Genomic DNA, 26,337 nt, shown 5'->3' with positions numbered 1-26,337 from the left:
TGCAAAAAGTAAAATTAAACCTGATTTCCTTAAGGGCGTCATTTTGTGACCTCGGGTATGTCATCTTGTGCGTCGATTCAAGTATAGTGCATATCGATACTTTAATTCGCAAATCAGCCAACTGCACTTTTTGTCAAAATGTTTTTTTTTATTTATTTTGATTTCGTTCAACGCCATTTACTATCAAAATAAATAAAAAAAACATAGTTAATTGTATCAGGCGTTACTTTGCGGAAATCCATGCTATTAAGTTAAGATTAAAACTACTTCGCAACAATCCGGTACAAATATGTATGATGGTATATATTTTAAGCCATGCAGTATGCAAAAATTAAAAATATACACCACCATACATACCACCACCAACACGTGTTTCGCTCCAAAACGGAGCATCATCAGGGTAAGTTGACTCTACGACGGTTAATCGCTAAGAGACGCTGTCAACCTAATGCATGCCTTTTATCATCATACATATTTGTAGCGGATTGTTGCGAAGTAGTTTTAATCTTAACTTAAAAAAAAACATTTTGACAAAAAGTGAAGTTGGCTGATTTGCGAATTAAGGTATCTATGGAATGGTATATGTGGAATTTTGGAAGTTATCAAAATTGTTTTTTTGAGTAATGGAATACGGTTTCTACACATACAGCCCTACACAAGGATTGCCTGTGTTAAGGTGCCATGAACACACACAAACAAATACGCAAACACCCAGACCCAGAACAGATATCTAAATTCATCATATATCTGTCTGGCCGGGGATCGAACCCGGAACCCGTTGCGCGTCAGATCGTTATGACAACCATTGTGCCAAACGAGTCAAATACTCGTCGCAGTGTAACTGAGGCACCACTGTCACACTTATTTTTTATACAAGTGGTTTAAGGCTGAGGAGTGACAGCCCATTGGCTGTTTGAGTGATCCACTCCAACCCCCAAAGCCCAGATAAAATAGGATAATTTCCTGAGGTAGCCTACAGATGCTGTGCTACCCCTGACTAAGCTGGAACGCCCCAGATATGTATGTCTCCCTTACCACACTTCAAACCAGAACACAGCAGCGCTACACTGCTGTTATAACAGAATACCATCAGGCATTAAGTTTGCCCTATTGTACCTTGACTTTGTGTGATACAATCAATATTATAAGTAGCAGCAGCAGCTTACCATCAGGTGAACTGCAAGCTCATTTGCTATTTTCTATATAATAAAAAGCAAATGCTAATGACAGTCGCAACGTCTTAAAATTTCACCAGCATCCCAAGGCACCAGTTCATACAACCAACGGTAAAGTCACAAAAAACTGACTAGGTTCAACACCCTGCATCGCTCGCATGCCAATCAGTCATACGCTCGCAATGCTAACGAGGGGGCCGGGCACACGTGTGATACGCAAAAAACATGAGATTATGGTTCCCAAAGTGTTTTTGACGACCGGCGTGGCGGAGCGGTCACCATGGCGGTCTGACGCGCACAGGGTCCCGGGTTCGATTTCCGGCCAGATTACTAAATGATGATTTTATGGTTCTGTTTCTGGGTCTGGGTGTTTGTTTATTTGTGTCTGTGTGTGTCCATAGTATCAACGATACAGGGAATCCTAGTGTGGGGCTGTGAGTGTAGAAAGCTTTAAAGTGTTAAAAAAGTTATCATAGCAGCCATATAGGGGGCGATATAGAGGGCTGAGGGGTTTGAAGGTGTGGTTCCCAAAGTGACATAATAAAAGTATCTACAAACATTTGAGAACAATAAAAAAAATTGACAGACTTGTAGGTAAGCTGATGTTTTAATTCAACGATTATAAAAGTGGTGCTTATTCCTAGAAATGAAAATAAATACGTGGTACGGAACCCTTCGTGCGCGAGTTCGACTCGCCCTTGATCAATTACTTATCATGCTACATCTGAGGAAAGTTTGAACATCACATACTTTGTATTAATCGTCAAGTCGGAATACATCAAAATACACACACACATATTTCAATACAAATATATTTCAACACACATATTACATCACCTATATTGCAACTTTTTTTTATAATATAGGAGTAGCAGACGAGCATGCAGTCCACCTGATGGTAAGTAGCTACTGCCGTATAGACTGTGATCAACCCCAGATAGGATTAGGTATGCCTACCTGAGGTCGGCCACAGATGCGCCGCTACCCCTGAGGACTAAGCTGGAATGCCTCGGATAAGTGTGTCTCCCGTACCACACATAGAAAGCTGAAATATTTTTTGTCGTAATCGATCCACGAAGCGGCACCAATGTCACATATATCTGCTCTATGACAGCGGTGTAAAGCTGTCATGTTCTGTTTGGAAGGGTGTGTAAGGTATAACTATTAGAGGCTTTCCATGTATCAGTTAAGATTCGTCATAGACCTGGCCTTTTTGGTGTCTATAAGGAATAGAACGCCATATTGGATTTGTCCCAAGAATGGCAATGACCACTTGCCATTAGAGGAGTGCATTTTTATTTGTTGCTAAATAAATAGCTAAGTGCGAGTCGAACGCGAACACGGGTTCCGTATTTTCAAATTTTATTTTTAGTATTTTTTATTACAGCAGCCATGTTACGGTTCATGACATAAGGCGAAAAATGCCAAAAGATAGCGGCTTTTTGTATGGCGACCTCCATTTATTTTCAAGTAAATTTTATGATTTTTCGTATTTGTTGTTATAGCGGCCACTGCTAAACATATTCTGTAAATAGTTCAAATGTCTATCTATTACAGTCAAGAAAATGAGCCCTGAGACAGACGGACAGACAGCGGAGGCTTAGTAATAGGGTTCCGTTTGTACTTTTTGGGTACGGAACCCTAAAAATGGTCGTTAGCTTTCATTGATCATAAAAAAATATGTTTCTGCCATTAATAGCTCTTTCATCATAGTCTTTGCGTTGGTACCGTTAAATTATGCGATCTGCCTTGCTTGTATGATGTGACGTAACTCGTTTAATATCTCCGTGTGAGTGATTGTGTTGGGCGGATCGGTTTTAGGTTCCGTATTATAAAAGCTCTACTTTTATTAGATGATGAGCTTTTGCTCGCGGCTTGGCTCGCGTTACGAAGTAATATTTTCATCCCCTATTTCTATTTTATCCCCTTGGGGGTAGAATTGATTAAAATCCTTTCTTAGCGGATGCCTACGTCACAACGTCTACCTGCATGCCAAATTTCAGCCCGATCCGTCCAGTGGTTTGGCTGTGCGTTGATAGATCACTATGTCAGTCAGTCACCTTTGAGTTATATATTTAGAGATTGATAAGACATCAGAAGCCTTTTCGGTTAATGTTCAAGAACCACAAATAGGTAACAGGCATAGTCCGCGCCAAACTGCTAGTCCGCTCTGAAGTGGTTGCGAGCAGGTGTAGTCATACAATTTGCTATGGCGACGCGATTCATTTCTATATACAGAGCGGACTAGAAGTTTTACGCCGACTGTAATAACAGTAGTAAACGCTGCTGTGTTTTAGTTTGAAGGGCGTGGTACGGAAGATATACTTTTCCGAGGCGTTCCAGCTTAGTCATCAGGGGTGACAATGCTTCTATGACCGACTTCAAGGAGGAGTTCTATCTTTTCTGGGTTTGACTACAGGTGTCCATGGACGGTAGTAACCACTTGCCATCAGTGGAACTGCATGTTCGTTTGCTAAGTGGTATGTGGCTATGCACGTGGACCTCTGTAATCACCCTTAAATAAGATAAGATTCCTTCACTAAGTTGGTCACAGATGTGTTACAACCTCAGTACTAAGCTGGAAAGCCTCGGAAAAGTAAGTCTTTCTTACCACTCTTCAAATCAGAACACGACAGCGCTTAAAACTGCTATTATAACAGAAATAGGTGTAGCGATGGTGCCGCCGGAGTCACAAAGAGTTCTACCGCCTTCTAAAGTTCGTTATTTAGTCTAAAGCTCACCTGATCCAACCTCGGTGTGGAAGTGAAGCCGGGATAAAGCGCTGACTTGCAAGCGATAGTCGCACGTGTCGCACCGCATGCTCAGGTGCCACACGCCGACCATCGACGACACGTCCATCGGCAACGGCGTCGCCGGCACGACTGAGAGCCTGTGACAATATGTTTTAGATGTACCCTCGTTTTTTCAATACTTTTTGTTAGAAAGAGAACTTGTTAAATGAAGGACCCTCTTTTACAGTGTCTGGGTAGACTACTTTGAGAGTTTGATTATATTAGATAGACTGATTATTAATCCGATTGTTTGACAGTTGAATTGTTTGTAATTACAAATAATCAGTAACCAGTACCAATACTTTTTGAAGGTTTTATAATACTACATTTTGACTATGGTAAGCAGACGCGAACAGTTATTTGTAGTGTTTATTTTAATATGATTCTTTACTCTCGGGTGATTTTGGTCCTTCGAGCCAAATTACAAAAATGGTCCTTCGAGCCGGATATTAAAAATTAACTTACATGTCAATATCCACCTTGGCGCCAGGGAACACGAGGTATACGTCCCTGGGGGATAACCCGTTGGTCCGGGATGCCGGGGAGAACGCGGCCACTGATGTCTGGTTGTATAGGTCTATCTGGGGTCCTGGGGAGAAAACGTTTGCCATCAAAACACTTATTGCGCTAATATAGGTTTCGTTATTTCTTGTCCCTGTAGTTCCGGGACTAGAATAGGGCTACGGTATCCCCTTCCCGTCGTAAGAGGTGACTAAAAGGGGGCTTCTGGGGTTGCGGGCGGCATGACAGGGTGCTCGAACCGTCTAGTAAGCGACCCCGGGAGGGACGGTGGTATGTGTGGTCGCATACCGTCCGGGTATCTTTTGAAAGTTTCCCCCTCGTTAACCAAAAAAAGGTTTCCTTATTTTTAAATACATTAAAACGTTTAAAAGTGGTAGAACCCTATGTGGTTCGTCTGGCTGCTGTGTTCTGGTTTGAAGAGTGTAGAAAGGGAGATATACTTTTCCGAGGTGTTCAAGCTTAATCCTTAGGGGTAGCGGCGCGTCTGTGGTCGATGTCAGATAGGAATCTCATCCTATCTGGGGTTGATTACAGACGTCAATGCGCAATAGCCACTTACCATCAGATAGATTGCATGCTCGTCTGCTACTCCTATATCATAAAAAAACAGACCCATAAAAACTGATGAACTATGTATTTACACTTTCTTTTCTTTCTTTCTTCTTTTTTTGTCTTCTTCCTTTCTAATTAACATTTTCAAATATTCCCGTTAATATATATCGTATACATTTTTGATTTAATTTACTTTTGCAATGACATGACACTTGATTGTATCTTAATAATGATGTCATTATGTCATGTCACTGACATCTCAGAAATCATCTCATTCGAAGCACACCTGTTTTCGTTGTACATACACAAAAAGCCAAATTGAGAATTATTACTACAGATGTTGGGTAAAAAATCCACCCGATGAATTTACCATTGAACCATCGTATTTAGGACTAATCATAAAAATACATAGTGTAATTTGTAGCAATTTGGCCGTGGCTCATTACGTGGATCTATTCTACTAATACCGTGTTGTAGACGTGAATGCAGTTCACCTGATACTAGTGCTGCTCATGGACATCTATAATCGACTCCAGAAAAAAATATGTCACACGAGGTTGGCCACAGGTGCGTGTAGTAACTCTGTGGACTAAGTTAAAACGCCTTTTTTTTCTTTTTTTATAATATTAGAGTAGCAGACGAGCATGCAGTCCACCTGATGGTAAGTGGCTACTGCCGCCCATGGACATCTGTAATCAACCCCAGATAGGATTAGATATTCCTACCTGAGGTCGGCCACAGATGCGCCGCTACCCCTGAGGACTAAGCTGGAACGCCTCGGAAAAGTCTGTCTCCCTTACCACACCCTTAAAACCGGAACACAGCAGCGCCTAACACTGCTGTTATTAGATAGAAATAGGTGTGGCGGTGGTGCCGCCGGAGTCGAACCACAAAGGGTTCTACCACCTTCAAAATGAGAATTTATACCTTACAATAAACATTGCAAAAGGGAACATAGCAGCGTGAGCACTACTGTTATTAGGCAGAAACTTTACTTTCCCGATTACTTTTCCGAGGCGTTCCAGCTTAGTCCTCAGGGGTAGCGGCGCATCTGTGGCCGACCTCAGGTAGGAATATCTAATCCTATCTGGGACTGATTACAGATGTCCATGGGCGGCAGTAGCCACTTACCATCAGGTGGACTGCATGCTCGTCTGCTACTCTTATATTATAAAAAAAAAAAAAAAAAATGGGTGTGGCGACTGTGCTGCTGGAGTCGAACAACGAAGGGTCACATCTCCTTCGAAACTTTGCTAGCTTTTGCACGATTGGTATAAATACATACCAATATGGGCGCATTACTTAATTTCTATAGTACTGGTTTGAACTGCTTGACGGATATAGATTTTTTTGTTTGTTTCACTGTGGGGACCTACTTACTCGTATATACTACATCGGGTTGATTAGGGCGTCACAGGACCGCGATTAGTTACTTCGCTAAAATTTTTGAAAGTGGTAGAATCCTTTGTGGCTCGACTTCGAGGACACCTATTTCTACACCTATTTATGTCGAGAAACAGGAGTGTTAAGAGCTGCTGTTCCGCTTTGAAAGGTGTCATAAGGAAGTTGTACTTATCCGAGGCGTTCCAACTTAGTCCTTAGAGATAGAAACGCATCCCCGTCCAACGTAATTTAAGAGTTCAGTCCTATCTGGGGTTGATTAAAAATTTCCACAAGTGGCAGTAACTACTTACCGTCAGGTGGACTGCATGCTCGTTTACTACGTAGTAGAATAGGTCCACAATATTATTTATCATCATTGATATAATGACGTCATGGTCAACGCGGGCTATAATTTTCTCATGATTATTATGAATGATAAATCATATAATTACATACATCTTATAAAGGCCGATTTCTTTCAAGTAGGTGTATCTAATGTACTTGGAGATTTAGGGTCTGGGTGCTATTGTACTTTTCTTTGTGTGTACAGGGCTTTCACAAACTAGAATCGCTGAGATTTGAAGATGATAGAACCCTTTGTGGTTCGACTCCGGGGGCACCTCTGCCACTTATTTCTGCCTATTAACAGTAGTGTTAAGCGCTACTGTGTTCTGGTTTGAAGGGTGTGGTAAGGGAGACATACTTTTCCGAGGCGTTCCAGCTTAGTCCCCAGGGGTAGCGCCGCATCTGTGGCCGACCTCAGGCCTTTTAGGCCCTGAACCCCTCTCGGTCGAGGAGACCCGGGTTTAGTGTGACGATGTTTTGGTATGGGGAGAGTGGGGTGTTGTTAAATCCTTACCATCATCAGGGGGGTACAACACGGCGTGGTCGACAGCGCCCTCTATGTAAACTCGGAGCGCATATATTCCGTTCTCTATCGGTATACCCACGGAGATGGCCTCACCACCGCCTCGTCTCACTAGTAGGGTCTGGAAGAGTTTAGAAGAATTTCAGGTGACATTAATGAAAATTAAAAACATATTAACCTAATGAAAATTGCTGGAGTAGATGGAGTAGGGTTATTGTAAAGTGATAAGAATTAGTGTGTAGTGAACGATATTTAGTAAAATTATTAATGTGGCGTCTTGAAATTCAGAAAAAGGGGTTAGAATGACCACGGGCGGCAGTAGCCACTTACAATCAGCTTAACTGCATTTTTTATGCAGTCATTGAAGTTTATGTATTGTGAAAATTTGAACTGTGTACATATTACGATATACGAGTATAAGATTATAGATGAAGCGAAAAACGTCGAAAAATAGCTCTGTTTTGTATGACGACGCCCATTTATTTTGAAATTGTTTATTTTTAGTATTGTTGTTATAGCGGCCACCGTTATGCATCCTCTGTAAAAAAAATCAAGCGTCTATCTATTACGGTTCAGGAGATAGAGTCCTGTGACAGACGGACAGACAGCGCGCGTTTAGTAATAGGGTTCCGTTTTTCCCTTTGCGTACGGATCCCTAAAAACTACCGTAGTGTTCCCGACTCAACATCGGGTTTAGTATCACTTAAACCCCATTTGGCTCGCTGACGCACATACACGTCCGTTCTCACCGACGGTCGAACATGACTGCCCCCACACAGTCCGCTCTCTTTCCGTGTCGTATGCGCTCGAGACAAACTACCCACAATATAAAAAATAAAAATAAAAAAATATGTTTTATTGATAAAAGTACAATTATATACAAAACAAGGCGCCTGTACTGGGTTGGTAGCCCGTATTACTGGGTGCCCCGCTCATCACCAGGACAAAAATTAATCAAATATACAAATACAAAATATATAAAAATAGTTTTAAGAATTATGACTACTTAAATTAAAAGCGTGTCCAACTCATATTAGCGCGTGTGTATGTGTGTGAATGTGTGTGTGTGTGTGTGTGTGTGTGTGTGTGTGTGTGTGTGTGTGTGTGTGTGTGTGAGATGGTATGTCTTAGTGTTTGTGAGTGAAAGAGTGTGTGTGATCCGAATTTCACTAGCACTGATATAATGAAAGCAAATAATATCTTATAACAGTTGTTCTGTTTCATTATAGTTTAGTTGCAACAAGTATTGTATAGTGACTTCTTTCAGCTTTGACATAGGGGGCGTTCAAGTATTACGTAACGCAATTTGGGGGGGGAGGGGGGGTCTTGTAAAACGTTACGATGCGTTACAGGGGCGAGAGGGGGTCTTTCTTAATACACGTTACGTAACATTTTTTAATAAAAAAATAGAGAATTAAAACTCCTAAATTGGCAACCCTTTTCATTTACGTTTTACGGGGAATCCCTTGAATGAGTGGGTTCAGCCGAACTAAGTCCTGAGTATTCTGAGTTAGACTAAGTATAGTACAGTATAGTAGTATATATGCTTTGACTATACTTAAACTAACTTAGAATACTCAGGACCTAGTTCGGCTGAACACGCCCAAAGATAAAAACTATAACATAACTTTTTAGCGAGTTTAGGGTAAAAATTGACACTTGAGTGTTACGTAACGTTTAGAGGGGTAGGGGGGGGGGGTATAGAAAAACGTTACGGTGCGCTACAAGGGTGGGGGAGGGGGGGGGGTTAAAAGTCTTCAAAAATTGCGTTACGTAATACTTGAACGGCCCCATAGTTAACGGGTAAATGTTTAACTTGCTGTCAATTGTGTTATATAGTGTGGCAGACTGGCATTTATATGATATTATTAATATGATACACTACAACTACAAATTATATCATTGTACTTACATCAAACATGTCCATTGCTGTCTGGTAGTTCTTCACGCGAGCTTGCCTGTGTGGTGTAGTTGGACTCCACTGCTGCAGGTCGGCTTCGGTCGCGAAGTTGTTGGTAGTGTCCACGTCCTGGAAGTTGGTGTCATTAAATTTTGGACTTCAAATTAGACGTTTCTGATAACAAAATTCGATGTTAATTTATAATTTTTCTGGTTTGCATCCCACGGAACCACGGATATGCCTTTGTTGACGAGGGGGAAACCTTCAAAAGGTACCCGAGGTCATGGGAGTGACGCCGGGTTATGTGGGATTTTTATCGCACTAAAACCCCCCCGGTGGCCGTCCTCAGCGTTTGGTGGAGAACTAAGGGATCTCCAACGGAAGACAACCGTAGTCCTCCTAACGCGATGCCCTTCTATTGGGCTCTACTCTGGGGGAGCAATTTACGCTCCTTTCACATACTCTGGTGATTACAGCGATATGCGACCACACAAACCGCTATCCTTTCCGGGGTCGCTTGCTGGACGGTTTGAGCTCCCACTCTTGCCGCCCGCAACCCCGGAAGCCCCTTCTAGTCACCTCTTACGACAGACAGGGCATACCGTTGCCCTATTCTGGTCCCGTTACTCCAGGGACAACCACGGATATGCCTATCTTTATATATATATTTCTTATGTGCGTGTGTATGTCACTGAACTCCTCCTAAACGACTGTACTGATTTTGATGAAATTTGTTGTGTGAGTTCAACGGGACTTGAGAATGGTTTAGATTCACAATTTAGTCTGTGGGAAAAGGTTTTCTTAATTAATTTTTAATTCGTAAGTAGTTATAGAATCGGAAACTATGCATTTGATTAAGTGATGATCTTTAGCAAAGTTGTTGTCCAAGAGTCCACGAGGGTTTGAGAGTTGGTAAGACCAATTTTCGACAGATGGCACCACTGTCATTTGAATGCAGGTACAAATTTTCCGTTTTATGTATGTCATATTATTTCTTTAAAATGCGGGCGAAGCCGCGGGCACCACTAGTTTCTCCCTAAAGCAGTAGTGTAGCGTATCTGTGTTCTGGTTTGAAGGGTGTACTTATTTATGTTTAAAGGGTAAGGTATTTACTTTTACGAGGTGTTTCAACTGAGTCCTCAATGGTTGGAACGCATCTATCGACGAGGTTCGAATCCCAGGCACGCACCTCTGATTTTTCAAAGTTATGTGCGTATTAGAAATTAATTATCACTTGCTTAACGGTGAAGGAAAACATCGTGAGGAAACATGCGTACCTGAGAGATTTATATAAAAAATATCTCAAAGGTGTTAAGTCTACCAATACGCACTTGGCCAGCGCGGTGGACTATGGCCTAATCCTTCTCATTCTGAGAGGAGACCCGTGCAGCAGTGGTACAGTTTGACGACGTCACTATATTTGTGTTTGTCCATCATAAGGATTCAAGTAATATTGAAACGCTCAAAAACTCAACATTACTTATTATTTACGGCTCATTCACATTTTCAAGTGAAACATTATTCAATACACGTGTTATATATACAATGACAGATAACCGAGTCGAATGCGATTCGATATATTAATGTTATGTTATGGTATTGTATGAAAAATATGCTTTTGAATGATAAAATTTTATACGCTGAGAGATATTTTGTTTATATACAATACAGGCTATACAATACATGTCATGTGTCGTATTATCGGTGGTTCTTCAACCTTTGAAGGTGGTAGAACCCTTTTTGGTTTGACTCCGGCGGCACCACCGCCACACCTATTTCTGCCTAATAACAGCAGTGTTAAGCGCTGCTGTGTTCCGGTTTGAAGGGTGTGGTAAGGGAGACAGACTTTTCCGAGGCGTTCCAGCTTAGTCCTCAGGGGTAGCGGCGCATCTGTGGCCGACCTCAGGTAGGAATATCTAATCCTATCTGGGGTTGATTACAGATGTCCATGGGCGGCAGTAGCCACTTACCATCAGGTGGACTGCATGCTCGTCCGCTACTCTTATATTATAAAAAAAAAAAAAACCCATTACTATACAATTGGACACGGGGCTGCTCTCAAATGGGGTATATGAACTATAGGCCATAGTCCATCACACTGGCCAAATAATTGGTAGACCGAATTAGCCGAATTGGTAGACCTCATACGCATCATCGTATTTAATGTCATTTTTTAGAACTCAGAGGCGTGAAGGTTTCCTCACGATGTTTTCACGTTATAGCAAGTGATCTTTGTTTTATATATATATATATATATATATATATATATATATATATATATATATATATATATATATATATATATATATATATATATACTAGCTGACCCGGCAAACTTTGTACCGCCTCAAAATCTATTTATCAAATATATTTCATATAAAATATAGCCTATGTTACTCGTGGATAATGTAGCATTCGAATGGTGAAAGGATTTTTAAAATCGGTCCAGTAGTTTTTGAGCCTATTCATTACAACCAAACAAACAAACGAAGTCTTCCTCTTTATAATATTAGTGTAGATGAATCCTAAGGGTGTGTTTCTGGATTGAAGAGTGAGGAAGGAAGACATTCGATGCGTTCCAGCTTAGTCGTGTAGTAGCACCCATCGGTGGCCAACCTCAAGTAGGAATCTAATCTTATCGGGGGTTCATTTAAGTTTGCTACTTCTATTAGATTACGAAGATGCTTACCATCACTTGAAGGGAATAAGGCAACACCTCGCCCTCAGTGTGGGCGGAGACGTTCCTCAGGTCCTGCAGGGCTTGTTCGGATTCAGCTGAAGGGTAGCTTGGGTCCGTCCAGATTGTGTAGACCTTTTGGAAGAAAGGGTTTATGAGAAGAAGAATATACATGTTACTTGAAACTAAACGGTAATCTGTACCCTTAGTATGAGCTTTTACATTTTTACGAAAATGATTGTATTTGTTTTTGTTTACGTATTTCCCATATACATATTTCCAATCAGTTCTGATACAGAAGGGTAGTGTTCATTACGGTCCTTTTTTTTTTTTGTTAACGAGGGGGAAACCTTCAAAAGGTACCTTATGCCGTGGGAGCGGCACAGGGTTATGTGGGATTCTTACCGCACTAAAACCCCCCCGGTGGCCGTCCTCGACGCTGCGTCTCCGAGATCTCCAACGGAACGCAACCGGAGTCTACTTGGGGCGCTGCCCCGTCGGGCTCCGCCCAGGTGAGCTTGAAACTCACCACACCATCTGGTGTTCACGACGGTATGCGACCACACATACCGCCGTCCATCCCGGGTTGCTGGCCGGGCAGTTCGAGCTCCCACTCTTGCCGTCCGCAACCCCGGAAGTCCCCTTTTAGTCGCCTCTTACGACAGGCAGAGGATACCGTAGCCCTTTTCTGGTCCCGGAACTACAGGGACAGTTCATTACGGTCCTTAGTTATAAGTTATCTATTTTAGACAATTTTTGTCTACTAAATTGACAAATTTGACAATTATTGCCTAATTTATAAAATTCGAACTCCGGTAAGCTGGTAATTTGGTTACCATGTGGTTATTACTAACGAGCGTAGTGAGCCTGATTGGGTATTGAACCCGGGGCTATGCGCGTTGGAGTGGTATTGCAACTGTTGCACAAGATACTTTTGTCATATTTTCAAAACGTGTCACAAATTTCCTTTTTTACGTTTTTGATTTCTGCTAAGTAAAGGGATTCTACCGCGAGTGAGGTGATGCCCCTTTTTCTCAATTCCTTTAGTTTTTTCGCGTCTTCGATTAGGATAATCCGATATCGTAATTATAAAAAAATACCCACTTTTTGTACTTAAAATTATTAACTTAATTATATTATCTGTAGCATCATGTTGATCAACCACAATAATCATCTTGCAATGATTTTAAAAACTTGTGGACAACGTTTCCATACTCTGTAACAATTTCACTGTCTATCTATTACGATTCGAGAGATAGAACCCCGTGACAGACGGACAGACAGCGGAGGCTTAAAAATGAGGTCCCGTTTTCACCCTTTGGGTACGGTACCCTACAATTTGTCCCTCCATTTCTGTGTCTTACCTTAAGCCTCTTCTCAACCAGCGCTCGTAGGGCTAACGGCATGCGCTGAGGGTCCCCAGCGCCCTTATCAGTCACCACGAAGAGAGCGCTGTCGTAGGGCACCAGCTTGGCTGCTGACGTCAGAGCCCTCATTGTCCCGTCGTTGCTCGCGTCGGAGTAGACACCCTGGGAAGGCATGAAGTTAAGATGATAGCCCTTAATGGTTATCCCCAGATTTTCAGGGATTTATTTTTATAATAAAGACTTTGGAAGCGAGCATGAAGTCCGATGGTAAAATACAGCCGTATAGACATCTGTAATCAACCCCAGATAGGATTAGATAACCCTACCTGAGGTCGGCCACAGACGTGCCGCCACTCCTGAGGACTAAGTTGAAACGCCTCGGAAAAGTTTGTCTCCCTTACCACACCCTTCAAACCAGAACACAGCCGCGTTTAACACTGATGTTATAACAGAAATTAGTGTAGCGGTGGTACCGTCAGTGATATATTATAAAAATGTTTCATCATCATCATCATCATCAACCCATTACTGTCCCACTGCTGGGCACGGGTCTCCTCTCAGAATGAGAAGGATTAGGCCATAGTCCACCGCGCTGGCCAAGTGCGTATTGGTAGACTTCACATACCTTTAAGATTTTTTATAAATCTCTCAGGTATGCAAGGTTTCCTCACGATGTTTTCCTTCACCGTTTAAGCAAGTGATAATTATTTTCTAAAATATGTATATGTAATATATGTGTGTATATTTAAAAAATGTTTACAAATTGCCAAAACAAATTTTCTACACAAGTTTGAGCTACACAGGTGTTATAAACCAAACGTGCACTATTGACTCGAGCTGACCTATCGAGCTTACAACACATGTCAATGTCGAATGCATTACCAAAGTTCACATGTTGAACTTGATACAAATTTTTTTCGCAATCCGTTTGTGAATCGTGGTCGTATCGTTTTAGATACACCGGTGTAATAGATGTGTTTGTTTTTTTTATAATATGGGAGTTTCAGCTTTGTCCTCAGGGGTAGCGGCGCTTCTGTGGCCGTAAGTAGGAATGTAATCTTGATGGGGTGGGGTTGATGTGGGGTGGGGTTGATTACAGATGTCAATTGCGGTAGAAGCGGCAGAACTTACCATCAGTTGGCTTATATGCTCGTTTGCTACTCCTATATTATATTTTTTTTATTACTGTGTCGGTTTCGTCAAGGAGCTACTCTGGGTCCGCAACTCTTTGTACATTCAGACCTCGTAAGGTCTATAGCGTATTTAATCACAGATTAACATAACATTACCATAGAAGATGAAGATATCAAACATATCGAGCTGATTTTAAATGACAATGACGTCGTCGATACAGATAAAGTGTAGATCGAAGCGTGACAAGCTGTCAATGTAATGAATAATTATATTCATATTGTTATGGTAAGCAACATGACTAATGATATTCGGTTGTTGTATTATAACTAGTTGTTCGGAGATATAGCATAGCATCATAGCAAGCTCTATATGTCTATGGTAAGCTCAATGCTGTTTTTATTTTAAAAAAGCTTTTGATTAAAGTATGTATCATTTTGTCTTAGTTGAAATAAAAAATGTGATATTTTTCATCGGTGAATCAAAAGTCGTGAGTTAACTTGAGAGTTAAAAAGAAAGAAAATTCTCAAAAAGTATGAAGTGTACCAATTCGCACGAGGTCAATTTGGTGGATTGCTCCATATGTAAGTCAAGCATCCACTCCCTTCCACCGGTAGGCTCCCTGGTACCTCCCTGGTCGAACCATACCGTTTAAACACTTTTACATGTCGTCAACCCATCCCTGTCCCCCTGCTGGGCACGGGTCTCCTCTCAGAATGAGAAGGATTAGGCCATAGTCCACCGCGCTGGACAAGTGCGTATTGGTAGACTTCACATACCTTCGAGATTTTTTCTATCTCTCAGGTATGCAGGTTTCCTCACGATGTTCTCCTTCACCGTTAAAGCAAGTGATAATAACTTCTAATGCGCACATAACTTTGAAACATTAAATGTCTTTGGTACACTGATTGACAATATCGCAAGGGCAAATTCTAGTAATTAATAGCTTATAGCATTCAATCTGACAGTGACCTTAGACAGAAACAATTGCGATGGATAAACAACGTGACAGAATTTTTAATGTATTGATATTTTGCGAACAACAAAAGTATTCTGGTGGTTATAATATGAGCTATGAAGGTGGTAGAACCCTTCCTATGCAACCATCTTACTTCTTATTATGTAACGGGTACTCACGATATACGTTTTTTATTGCCGATATTTCGACGCAGTTGCATGGATCGTGGTCACGGCGAAACTGAGGTGGAACTGGAGGTGGCAATAAAAAACGCATATCGTGAGTACCCGTTACATAATAAAATGTCTCAATTCCGCGATAATTTTAGTCTAAAATCATACATCATACTTCTCTTTATAACATCAGTGTTGAGCGCTGCTGCGTTCTGGTTTGAACTGGTGTGGTAGTCCTCAGCAGATATATAGCGACATTTTGCATAATATTGGAGTAGCAGACGAGTATGTAGCCCGTAGGTATTTGGAATCAATCCCAGATAAGATTTGATTTCTACCTGAGGTCGGCTAAATATGCGCTGCTATCCCTGATGACTAAGCTGGAATGACTAGGAAAAATATGTCTCCCTTATCACTATATCCCTTTCGAACCAAATCCCAGCAGCGTTTGACACTGCTGTTATAACAGAAACAGGTGTGGCGGTGGTGCCGCCGGAGTCGAACCGCAGAAGGTGACACGACATTTAACCTGGTTGGTTCGATTTTAATACATAACAGACCCGCTGTACCACCAGGTGCGGCCGGTAGTATGATGGGTCAGTCACGTATTAAATGACCCCCTTTTTACGAGAAGGGGACGAACCTTCAAAAAGTACCCTATGCGAGCGAGACCGGATTATGTGGGCACGCGGTCACACATGCCGTCGTCCTTTCCGGGGTCGCCGGGCGGTTCGAGCTCACCTATTAAATGACCCTGGGTCTTACCTGATACTTCAGCAGTAGCTTGGAGAGTGCCTGGGCAACCGCCCTGTCGTTCCCACTGCTGGATGGTTGCAGGTTGTGACGGGACCTCCAGTTCACACCTGGAATAAATAACATCCATCAATCCAACCGTTCTTGTAAGTCCATTGCCCGGGTTCGATCTCCGGCCTGACAAGTATCCGAATAATGAATTTGGATATCTGGGTCTGGGGGTTTGTGCGTTCGACTTTGTGTGTGGAAACTGTCTTTTTGGGGTTCCGTACCAGAAGGGTAAAAACGGAATCCTATTACTAAGATTCCGCTGTCTGCCCCTCTGTCACAGGGCTCTATCTTCTGAACCGTAATAGATAGACACTTCAAATTTTTACAGAATATGTATAATAGTGGCAAATACTAGAAATAAAAAATGTTGAAAATAAATGGGGCTCGCCGTACAGGAACCCTTATTTATTTACACGCTTTTTATTAGCTTCACCTGTATGTTTGTATGTTTGTTTGTATGTTTGTAACCGACTTCTTTGGGCGCGATTTTGACCCACTTTAAACGGCCAGATTTCGTTCAAACTTTGTAGGTTTATTTCACAATTATACTATTTACTGTTCCTTAATTGATTCCTAGATTCATTTAGATTTTCTACTTTTTAGTTAATTTTATCATAAAAGCGTGTTTTTTAGTTTTTTGAACTATATTTATTTACGATGTTTTTCGCTTCATTTATTGAACCGTAATAGGTAGTTATAGAGTTCAAATTTTTATAAATCATCTTCAATACCTGTTATAATAATAAATACAAAAAATAAAAATAAAACAAAAATTTGATAGTACTTTTCCCCCCGTTTGCGATTTCGACTTGCACTTGGCCAATTATTCTCCTCTTACTTTTGTTTTATTCTTTTCTTCTATATTAATTTTTTCTTGACCCGGCAAACGCTGTGTTGTCATATACATAAAATGTTAAGGGTAAACAACTAAGGGGTATAAAATATATATAGTAGCCGATTCTCAGACCTACTGAACATGAATATGAAATTTGGTGAAAATCGGTAAAGGCGTTCCGGAGGAGTACGGTAACTAACATTGTGACACGAGAATTTTATATATAAGATTTATAAAACAGATAGACCTGTTGATTTTGTTTCCACGTACATATAGCATTAATAATAATGATATATGATTGTTATTTAATATAATAATGCATAAAATATCATGTCTACATAATGGTGATGCATTTATGGTAAATGAATAATATATTTTATAGAGAATACGATTCGAGTGGCATCCGATCACGATTTTGTGAGATTAATGGAAAATTATATAAAGTTGTTGTTAATAAACAAGGTAATTTCGTATTTATAATAATACTAGTTTTTACCCGCGGCTTCGCTCGCGTTTAAAAGAAAATAATATAACATACATAAAACTGTAAATTCGTACCTTCAACTTTGCTAAAGATCATCACTTGATCATATGCATAGTTTACGATTAAATCCTTACTAATATCGATTAAAATAATCCATGTTTTGGGTCCCAAAGATCGATTCTCAGATTAATCTATCTTAGATCGCCATCCCTAGTTTCCGTGGGATTTCCGGGATAAAAACTATATCCTATGTCCTTTCTCGGGTCTCAGACTATCTTGGTACAAAATTTCATTAAAATCGGTTCAGTGTTTTAGGCGTGAAGAAGAGACAACCAGACAGACAGAGTTACTTTCGGATTTATAATATTAGTAAGGATCATTGCTTATATATTAAATAAATACGAAATTTGAAGGTGGTAGAACCCTTTGTGGTTCGACTCCGGCGGCACCACCGCCACACCTATTTCTGCCTAATAATAGCAGTGTTAGGCGCTGCTGTGTTCCGTTTTGAAGGGTGTGGTAAGGGAGATATACTTTTTCGAGGCGTTCCAGCTTAGTCCTCAAGGGTAGCAGCGCATCTGTGTCCGACCTCAGGTAGGAATATCTATTCCTATCTGGGATTGATTACAGATGCCCATGGGCGGCAGTAGCCACTTACCATCAGGTGGACTGCATGCTCGTCTGCTACTCCTATATTATAAAAATATAAAAAAAAAAAAAAAAAAAGAAATACTCGTACGTATATTTTTTTCAAGGAATTGTAAAAAAGGAATTTTATCGGGCATGTACGGGTCTCCTTTTCCGAAGACTCATCATCAACCCATCACTGTCCCACTGCTGGGCACGGGTCTCCTCTCAGAGTGAAGGATTAGGCCATAGTCCACCGCGCTGGACAAGGGCGTATTGGTAGACTTCACATACCTTTAAGATGTTTTATTTATAGAACTCTCGGGCGAGCTTTCAAGATGTTTTTTTCATCTTTAGCCCTTAAAGAATAATAGGTATGTTGGGTTCGAACCTCGGACTTCCAGCACGAAATGACGAGTTTTAACCACTAGGCTATTACTGCTTTAAGAATCCCACATAACCCGGCGTCGCTCCCACGTCGTCGGGTACCTTTTGAAGGTTTCCCCCTCGTTTAGAAAAAAAAATAAAAAAAGGCTATTTCTGCTTAATAGTAAAGTTAGAGAATTATATACCTTGACTTCTTTCAAAGATTTGCACAGTTTTCTTCATAGCTAAAGAATCGTATAAATGTTAAGTTTACAAGCGAAACGAATGCCATTTAAATATTGGCAACAGAGTAAACATTTTCAAAATATCAGCTTTAACTACTGTACTCTTTGTACTATAGAGTTTATGTTGAATAGAAAAGCCTGAATGTTACTTATAAAATTAGTTATGGGCTTTAAAACTGTCTTTATAACTATAGTCTGATTCATAATTAGGTGTCCAAAATGTAAACAAAGGTGTTGACCTATCAAGAAAATATTTAATAGGTTTGAAATGGTAGTTTCGTATTTTTATCGATATTAAAGTAATACAACAATAATAAAATAATAATCTACATAAATTAAGATTAATTCACATTTTCTAATATTTATATCACCTCAATTTCGTTCCATACAGTAATAATAATAAAAAACAAAGTTTATGGTGAAAAATTAAAATGTGATAATGGTAACACAATCGGGATCCAAAACATTTCTTGTGCCGTCATTTTTAAGTTTAGTAGCTGATATTATTCATTTTCGTGATTGTGATCGAACTCGAATGTTTTCTCGTTTACATAACGCGTTTGTTAAATTGTGTATTTGTTAAAGTTTCGTTTTTTTGTTGAGTTTTTTAAAATTTTTGTTTCTTGTTAATTTTGACAGTGACAATTATTTGTTTACATTTTGGACACCTAATTATGAATCAGACTATAGCGATTATACGAGTTGAAGTAGTAATGGCTAATCGGGTCATCAGTAATCTATAAAAAAGTTCGGAAAAAATGCTTGCGTTCAAATTTTTTAAATATTTTTGCATCCTCTGACTTTTGCAAAGACCAACGACGTTTGCCGAGACCAAATAATTGTAACATTTCAATGGATTATGATACAAAATTCTGGCTGGAATTTTGCTTTACATGTAATCGATATGTTGTGTAACTATTACACTTTACAACATTATATTTCTCATATTAAAAAGCTTACCATATTTTACATAAATGACATATTTCACAATGCTTCTCAATTCAACGCTATTCCATAATAGTTTTTTTTTTTATAATATGAGAGTAGCAGACGAGCATGCAGTCCACCTGATGGTAAGTGGCTACTGCCGCCCATGGACATCTGTAATCAACCCCAGATAGGATTAGATATTCCTACCTGAGGTCGGCCACAGATGCGCCGCTACCCCTGAGGACTAAGCTGGAACGCCTCGGAAAAGTCTATCTCCCTTACCACACCCTTCAAACCGGAACACAGCAGCGTCTAACACTGCTGTTATTAGGTAGAAATAGGTGTGGCGGTGGTGCCGCCGGAGCCGAACCACAAAGGGTTCTACCACCTTCAAATAGTGACGGTAATGGGCTAAAAGCGATACAAATAACTTGAATGCCATTTCTGTTTATTATTTACTCTGTGTTAAATGTTAGTACAGTCACGTTGGGATATTTAGCAAACGATGTTTCATTTGTTCTGGTGATATTATTACATATATACATATTCTGTGTACATACATGTGTATCTAATTTTATTGGCATTTAAATGAAATATCCCAATGGAATACAACACAAGGTAGTGGAAACCGTTTGCGGTTCGACTCCGGCGGAACCACCGCCACACCTGTTTCTGTTATAACAGCAGTGTTAAGCGCTGCTGTGTTCTGGTTTGAAGCGTGTGGTAAGGGAGACATACTTTTCCGAGGCGTTCCCTTAGTCCTCAAGGGTATAGCATTTGTGGTCGATCTCAGGTAGGAATATTATCCTATCTGGGGTTAATTACAGTTGTCCATGGGGGGCAGTAGCCACTTACCATCAGGTGTACTGCATGCTCGTCTGCTATTCCTATATTATAAAAAAAATATATTCTGGGGATCTATATACATACTATAGTGTACATACGTATAATCCGCGCAAAACTACAAGTCCGCTCTGAACATAGAAATGAATCGCGTAGCCATAGTAAATTGTATGACTTGCATCAAATTCAGAGCGGACTAGCAGTTTGACGCGGACTATACATGTATATTTAATGTTATAAGCATTTAAATGGAATATCACAACGCAATACAACACAGCGGTGATAGCTTAGTGGTTAGTGGTATGAATTTTGGACTCTTGTCGGTCGAAGGTTCAAATCCCTGACACGCTTTTGGTTTTTTTAAAAGAAATTATGTGGTTAGTGGTATGAATTTTGAAGTATCTCCGAGGACCCAAGGTTCAAATCCCAGACACGTACTTCTGTTTATTTAAAATTATGTGTATAAAACTGTTTGTGGTTAACATACCCATATTCAGGAAACCTGCATACTTGAGAGATCTTTAAAAATATTTTAGTTTTTTGACGTTTTTCGGCGATAATTTGCAATTTTAGTCGGTTTTTTAACGATTTCCGACTACCAATGTTTAGAAATAGAAACCGAGGAACTTTTTACTGGCTTCTTACGTTTTTAGATGACTTCCTAGTGTTGGAAAAAACAGTCGTATTTTAGTCTATACTAACTTTTGCTTGCGACTTTGTACGCGTAAAATATAACATAGTGTAATACAAACCTTAAACTCTTATTTTGCCCTTTTAGGGTTGAATTCCTAACGGTGAAATAGGTGTTTCATTTCTAACCAGAAAAGCAGATACTAAGTTTAAGAATAGAAGTTGCTTCAAAATTAGATTTTCAAACAAACTTTCAACCCCTATAAAACCTTAGGGGTGGAATTTTCAAAAATCCTTACTTATTGATCATTTACGATGTATGAAGAACCTATGTGCAAAGTTTCAGAATTCTAGGTTCAGTGGTTGTGCGTTGATCTCTAGCACAATCGGTACCCGTACGATTATATACAGGGTGAATTTTTCAAATGGGCCTTCAGGGCCAAATTGTATTTTCACAAAATTAACCTTGTCTTTTAGTTTGTTGTTTGTTTCATTATCATGACTTTTCATTATCATGAAGCGACACTATTTGATAATGCACTAATATAGGGTATTTTTTTTCATAATGAACTCGATCGATTCCCGGTTAGGGAAAAAGATACTTAAAAACTAATGATGCCGTTTTAGTTTTTATCAAAATCGGCCTCGTAACTCCTTTCAGCATTTTTCGCTAATCCTTATAGCATAGGATTTGGCCCTCAATGCCCTTTTGTAAAATTAGCGCTCTATATAGGGTAGGTCCAAATTTGAATTCAGATCTTACCTTACCTATTCATGACCATTTATATACATTTTGTACTTTTGTATTTTTTTAATATATACCGATTTCCTTTCGATCTATCTCTGGTCGCAAGAAACGGTGGCGGTTATCGAAAACGAAACCATCGACCTTGGTGGGTGACTGTCGCTTATGTAATGTTACGCTCCATTTGCCGGCAAACTTAGAAACTGTTTGTTGGTTAACTATACAGTAGTCGCCGAAAAAATTGACAATTGCTAATACTAGTAATATTGATAAAGTTAGGGTTTGAGTTGACATTTAGCTTAGATCAAAAGTTTTTAAGGTGGTAGAACCCTTTGTGGTTCGATCCGGCGGCACCATCGCGACAGCTATTTCTGTTATAACAGAGTTAAACGCTGCTGTGTTCTAGTTTGATGGGTGTGGTAAGGGAGACTACGCTAAGGGAACTGAGGGAACTAAGCTAGAACGCTTCAGAAAAGTATTTTCTGAAGCGTTCTAGCTTAGTTCTCAGGGGTAGCGGCGCATTTGTGGCCGAACTTAGGTAGGAATATCCAATCCTATCTGGGGTTGATTACAGATGTCCATGGGTGGTAAATGGCCAGCATCAGATGGACTGCATGCTCATCTGCTACTTCTATATAATAAAGAAGTCCTAAGATTTTTATAAGAGAAAAGCTCCTCAAAATCATAAAAAGTTGTGCTAACTTAGTCGTTAAAAACTGTTCCTCAATCGGGTGTTGCGAGGTTCAAATCCTAGACGGATTATATTTGAATCCCAAAGGGCATGTGTCGTCTCACTCTCAAAGTGAAGAGTTTTGGCCATAGTCCATCGTTGTGGTCAAATGTTGATTGGTAGACTTTACACAACAAGTCTTTAAAGGACTCAGATTTGTAGGTTTCCTCACCGTTATAACAAGTGATAATTAATTACTAACATGTACAAAACTTTGAAAAATCAGATTGCTTGGGAATCGAACACCCTTGAGAGGCCGAGTTTCAACCACTAGGCTGCTACTGCAATTAATTTAATTACAATGATTCGTTAGTGCGAAACTTAAATAATATAGGTATGAGGAAAAACCTAAAACCTAAAATCTGCGCAGTTTATCTAGATTTTTATCCTTAAAACTTATCTGTAGTAGGAAGTTGTGACATTTATATTTTTAAAATGTATTTCATTTAATTTAATAGTATATTATGTCTTTAGTTTAAAAGGTTAATGTCGTACCATAGAAGGTATGCTACTCGTTTTAGTAGCCTTCGTTACCTTTTTTGTTTTTATTATGAGGGGGAAACCTTCAAAAGGTACCCGGTGCCGTGGGAGCGACGCAGGGTTATGTGGTATTCTTACCGCACTAAAACCCCGGTGGCCGTCCTCGGCGCTGCGTAGAGGGCTCCGGGATCTCCAAAGGAACGCAACCGGAGCCCTCCAAGCGCGATGCCCCGATCGGGCTCTGCCCAGGGGGTGCACTTTTGGCTCCTCCCACACCATCTGGTGTTTATGACGATATGCAACCACACATACCGTCGTCCTTCCCGGGGTTGCTTGCTGGACGGTTCGAGCTCCCACTCTTGCCGCCCGCAACCCTGGAAGCCCCCTTTTAGTCGCCTCTTACGACAGGCAGGGGATTCCATAGCCCTATTCTAGTCCCGAGACTACAGAGACAAAGCCTTGGTTACCTAAGAGAGGTAACGCACGACCGACAGTAAGATAATACGAGTATAGTCCGCGTAAAACTGCTAGTCCGCTCTGAATATAGAAATGAATCGCGTCGCCATAGCAAATTGTATGACTACACCTGCTCGCAACTTCATCGGACTAACAATTTGGCGCGGACTATACACAAGCGAGGGCCCGCGTTGAATACCGTCAACTATTATAATGTCAGTTGAAATAATATTTATCACCTTATTCTTATCATCATCATCATCAACCCATTACTGTCCCTCTGCTGGGCACGAGTCTCATCTCAGAATGGCCAAGTGCATATTGGGAGACTTTGCATACCTACCTTTGAAAAGTTTTAAGATTTCTCATGTGTGCAGGTTTCCTCATAATGTTTTCCTTCACCGTTTAAATAAGTGATAATTAATTTCGCACATAACGCGGTGTATATTATTATTTTTTATCACCATACATACCGTGGTGGTATGTATGGTGGTGTATATTTTTATTTTTGCATCTGCACGCATCCTTCGAGGGAGGGAGGGTGGTACATACTGCATGGTTTAAAATATATACCATCATACATATTTGTAGCGGATTGTTGCGAAGTAGTTTTAATCTTAACTTAATAAATTAATTAATAAAAGCAATTAATCGCTAAGTGTCATAAGATAACCGCTCTGCGCTCGCCGATATTGAGATATAATCCTAATTCATTATTGTGCTAATTAACTGATTTTTTATGGTTTTTGTTTTATAATAATGTAGTTCACTAACAGCTGGTAACTAAACTGAAAATAAATTTGATATTATTTGAAACCTGGTTCTTTTTATAAGGAAGCAGCAGACGAGCATGCAATCCATTTGACGGTTGGCTAATGCAGTATGGACATCTGTTATCAACCCCAGATAAGATTAGAGTCCTATCTGAGGTCGGCCACAGATGCGCCGCTACCCCTGAGGACTAAGCTGGAACGCTTCGGAGAAATATGTCTCCCTTACCACACTTCAAACCAAAACACAGCAGCGTTTAACGCTACTGTGATGAGGCAGAAATAGGTGTGGTGGTGGTGCCGCCGGAATCGAGCCACAAGGGGTCTGCCACCTTCAAAACTTTTGATTTAAAGCGGCCAAAGATGCGCCGCTATCCCCAAGGACGAAGTTGCCGCGAAAGCTTTGTTGTCCTGAGGACTAAGCTGGAATGCCTCGCAAAAGTATGTCTCCTTACCACACTTCCAACCAGAACACAGCAGCGTTTAACACTGCTGTTATAATGAGCTGGAACGCCTCGGTAAAGTATATCTCTTACCACACGCTTCAAACCAGAACACAGCAGCGCTACACTGCTGTTATAACAGAAATAGGTATCAATATCGTAATATCGACTAAATTGAAACAGAATTAATAGAACCTTCAGGCAGGTTGGTTATTTCTATTAATAATAAAAACTTATTATTATATTATTGTTATAAACTAATTTTAATTTTCATTGTTACAGGTAAGACTTCAAATATGATTTTAATATAATTATCGCCATTGAGAATTCGAGCGGCCATTTAGTTTTAAGGTAAGTAAAACTTGAAATATAAATAGAAATATAGAAAAGCAGTTTTCTTAAAAAAAATAGACAATATAATTAGTTGTACATGTTCTTTGTACGCGAGCCCGACTCGCACTTGACCAAATTTCAATATACATATTTATAAACGAAATCGAATACCGAAAATAACGAAATTTGACTATTACAATTGAAATGTAACATTGTGTTGCACTTGTCGAAGGTCGTAATTTTATTTTTTGGATGTCAAGGGGGGATTGGTGTAAAGCTAAATTCTAATTTGTGGGGTCGCATCTCTTGTCCCTCGGCCGCCATCTTGAAAAAGGGACGAAAATAGTTTTCACGCTCTATTAGGCACACAATTCGTCGCACAGAAAATTTATAACGACAAATATAGTCGCAGATTCCATTTTCTACAACTTTGGTTCTATAACTTTTTGTGGCAATGTAGTAATTAATATAAAAAAAATGTGAGCCGTCACGGGACGCCTGGCAGATGTGAAACATCGACATTATTTTGTAAAAGTAATATGCAGAAAAGAACATATTGTGATAGGAACTAAATATGTCATAATGATAAAATAAAATATTACGATTTTTTTCCAGATAACGATGACTATTTATTGAATTCGATTGCGCATGGCGACGCGTCGCCACACCGTACACTCTACTGCATATAGACTGTATATACAGGGTGAATTTTTAAAACGGGCCTTCAGGGCCAAATCGGAAACTATAAGGATTAGCGAAAAATGCTGAAAGGAGTTACGAGGCAGATTTTGATAAAAATTAAAACTGCATCATTACTTTTTTAAAATAACTTTTTCCCTAACCGGGAATCGAACGAGTTCATTTTGAAAAAAAATGCACCCTCTATATTATTCCACTATCTGATAGTGTTGCTTATAAGGATCAAAATCTGGAAAGTAATCATAAATGACAAACTAAAGGAAAAGCCTCAATTTTAAGAAAATACATATTTTTTCATATTAATTTGGCAGTTAAGTTCCCGCCATTCAATAATTTAAACATTTCGTGTATTAACATTTTTTTTGGCTCAATGTTTCTAATCATTCGAAATGGACGTTTTGTTTCCCAATAATTTATAT

General features: G+C 39.9%; 2 protein-coding genes across 3 annotated transcripts in view; one reads left to right on the top strand and one right to left on the bottom strand.

The window, feature by feature from the left end:
- Positions 1-26,337, top strand: part of PAPLA1 (Phosphatidic Acid Phospholipase A1) — a 162,668-nt gene that overhangs the window by 26,686 nt on the left and 109,645 nt on the right. The window lies entirely within an intron of this gene.
- Positions 1-26,337, bottom strand: part of LOC140755479 (uncharacterized) — an 81,978-nt gene that overhangs the window by 18,166 nt on the left and 37,475 nt on the right. The window contains exons 5-11 of the mRNA XM_073090752.1: positions 16,264-16,361; positions 13,234-13,398; positions 11,882-12,004; positions 9,205-9,321; positions 7,284-7,413; positions 4,433-4,556; positions 3,917-4,065 (exon numbers count right to left, since the gene is read on the bottom strand). Coding sequence (XP_072946853.1) covers positions 3,917-4,065; positions 4,433-4,556; positions 7,284-7,413; positions 9,205-9,321; positions 11,882-12,004; positions 13,234-13,398; positions 16,264-16,361 — 906 coding nt within the window. The remainder of the gene's footprint in view (positions 1-3,916; positions 4,066-4,432; positions 4,557-7,283; positions 7,414-9,204; positions 9,322-11,881; positions 12,005-13,233; positions 13,399-16,263; positions 16,362-26,337) is intronic.

Source organism: Epargyreus clarus, unplaced genomic scaffold (genome assembly GCF_041222505.1).
Source record: "Epargyreus clarus isolate Ecla_fem2 unplaced genomic scaffold, WU_Ecla_fem_2.2 ptg000033l, whole genome shotgun sequence".
NCBI lineage: Eukaryota > Metazoa > Arthropoda > Insecta > Lepidoptera > Hesperiidae > Epargyreus > Epargyreus clarus.
This window is presented reverse-complemented; position numbering and strand designations above follow the sequence as displayed.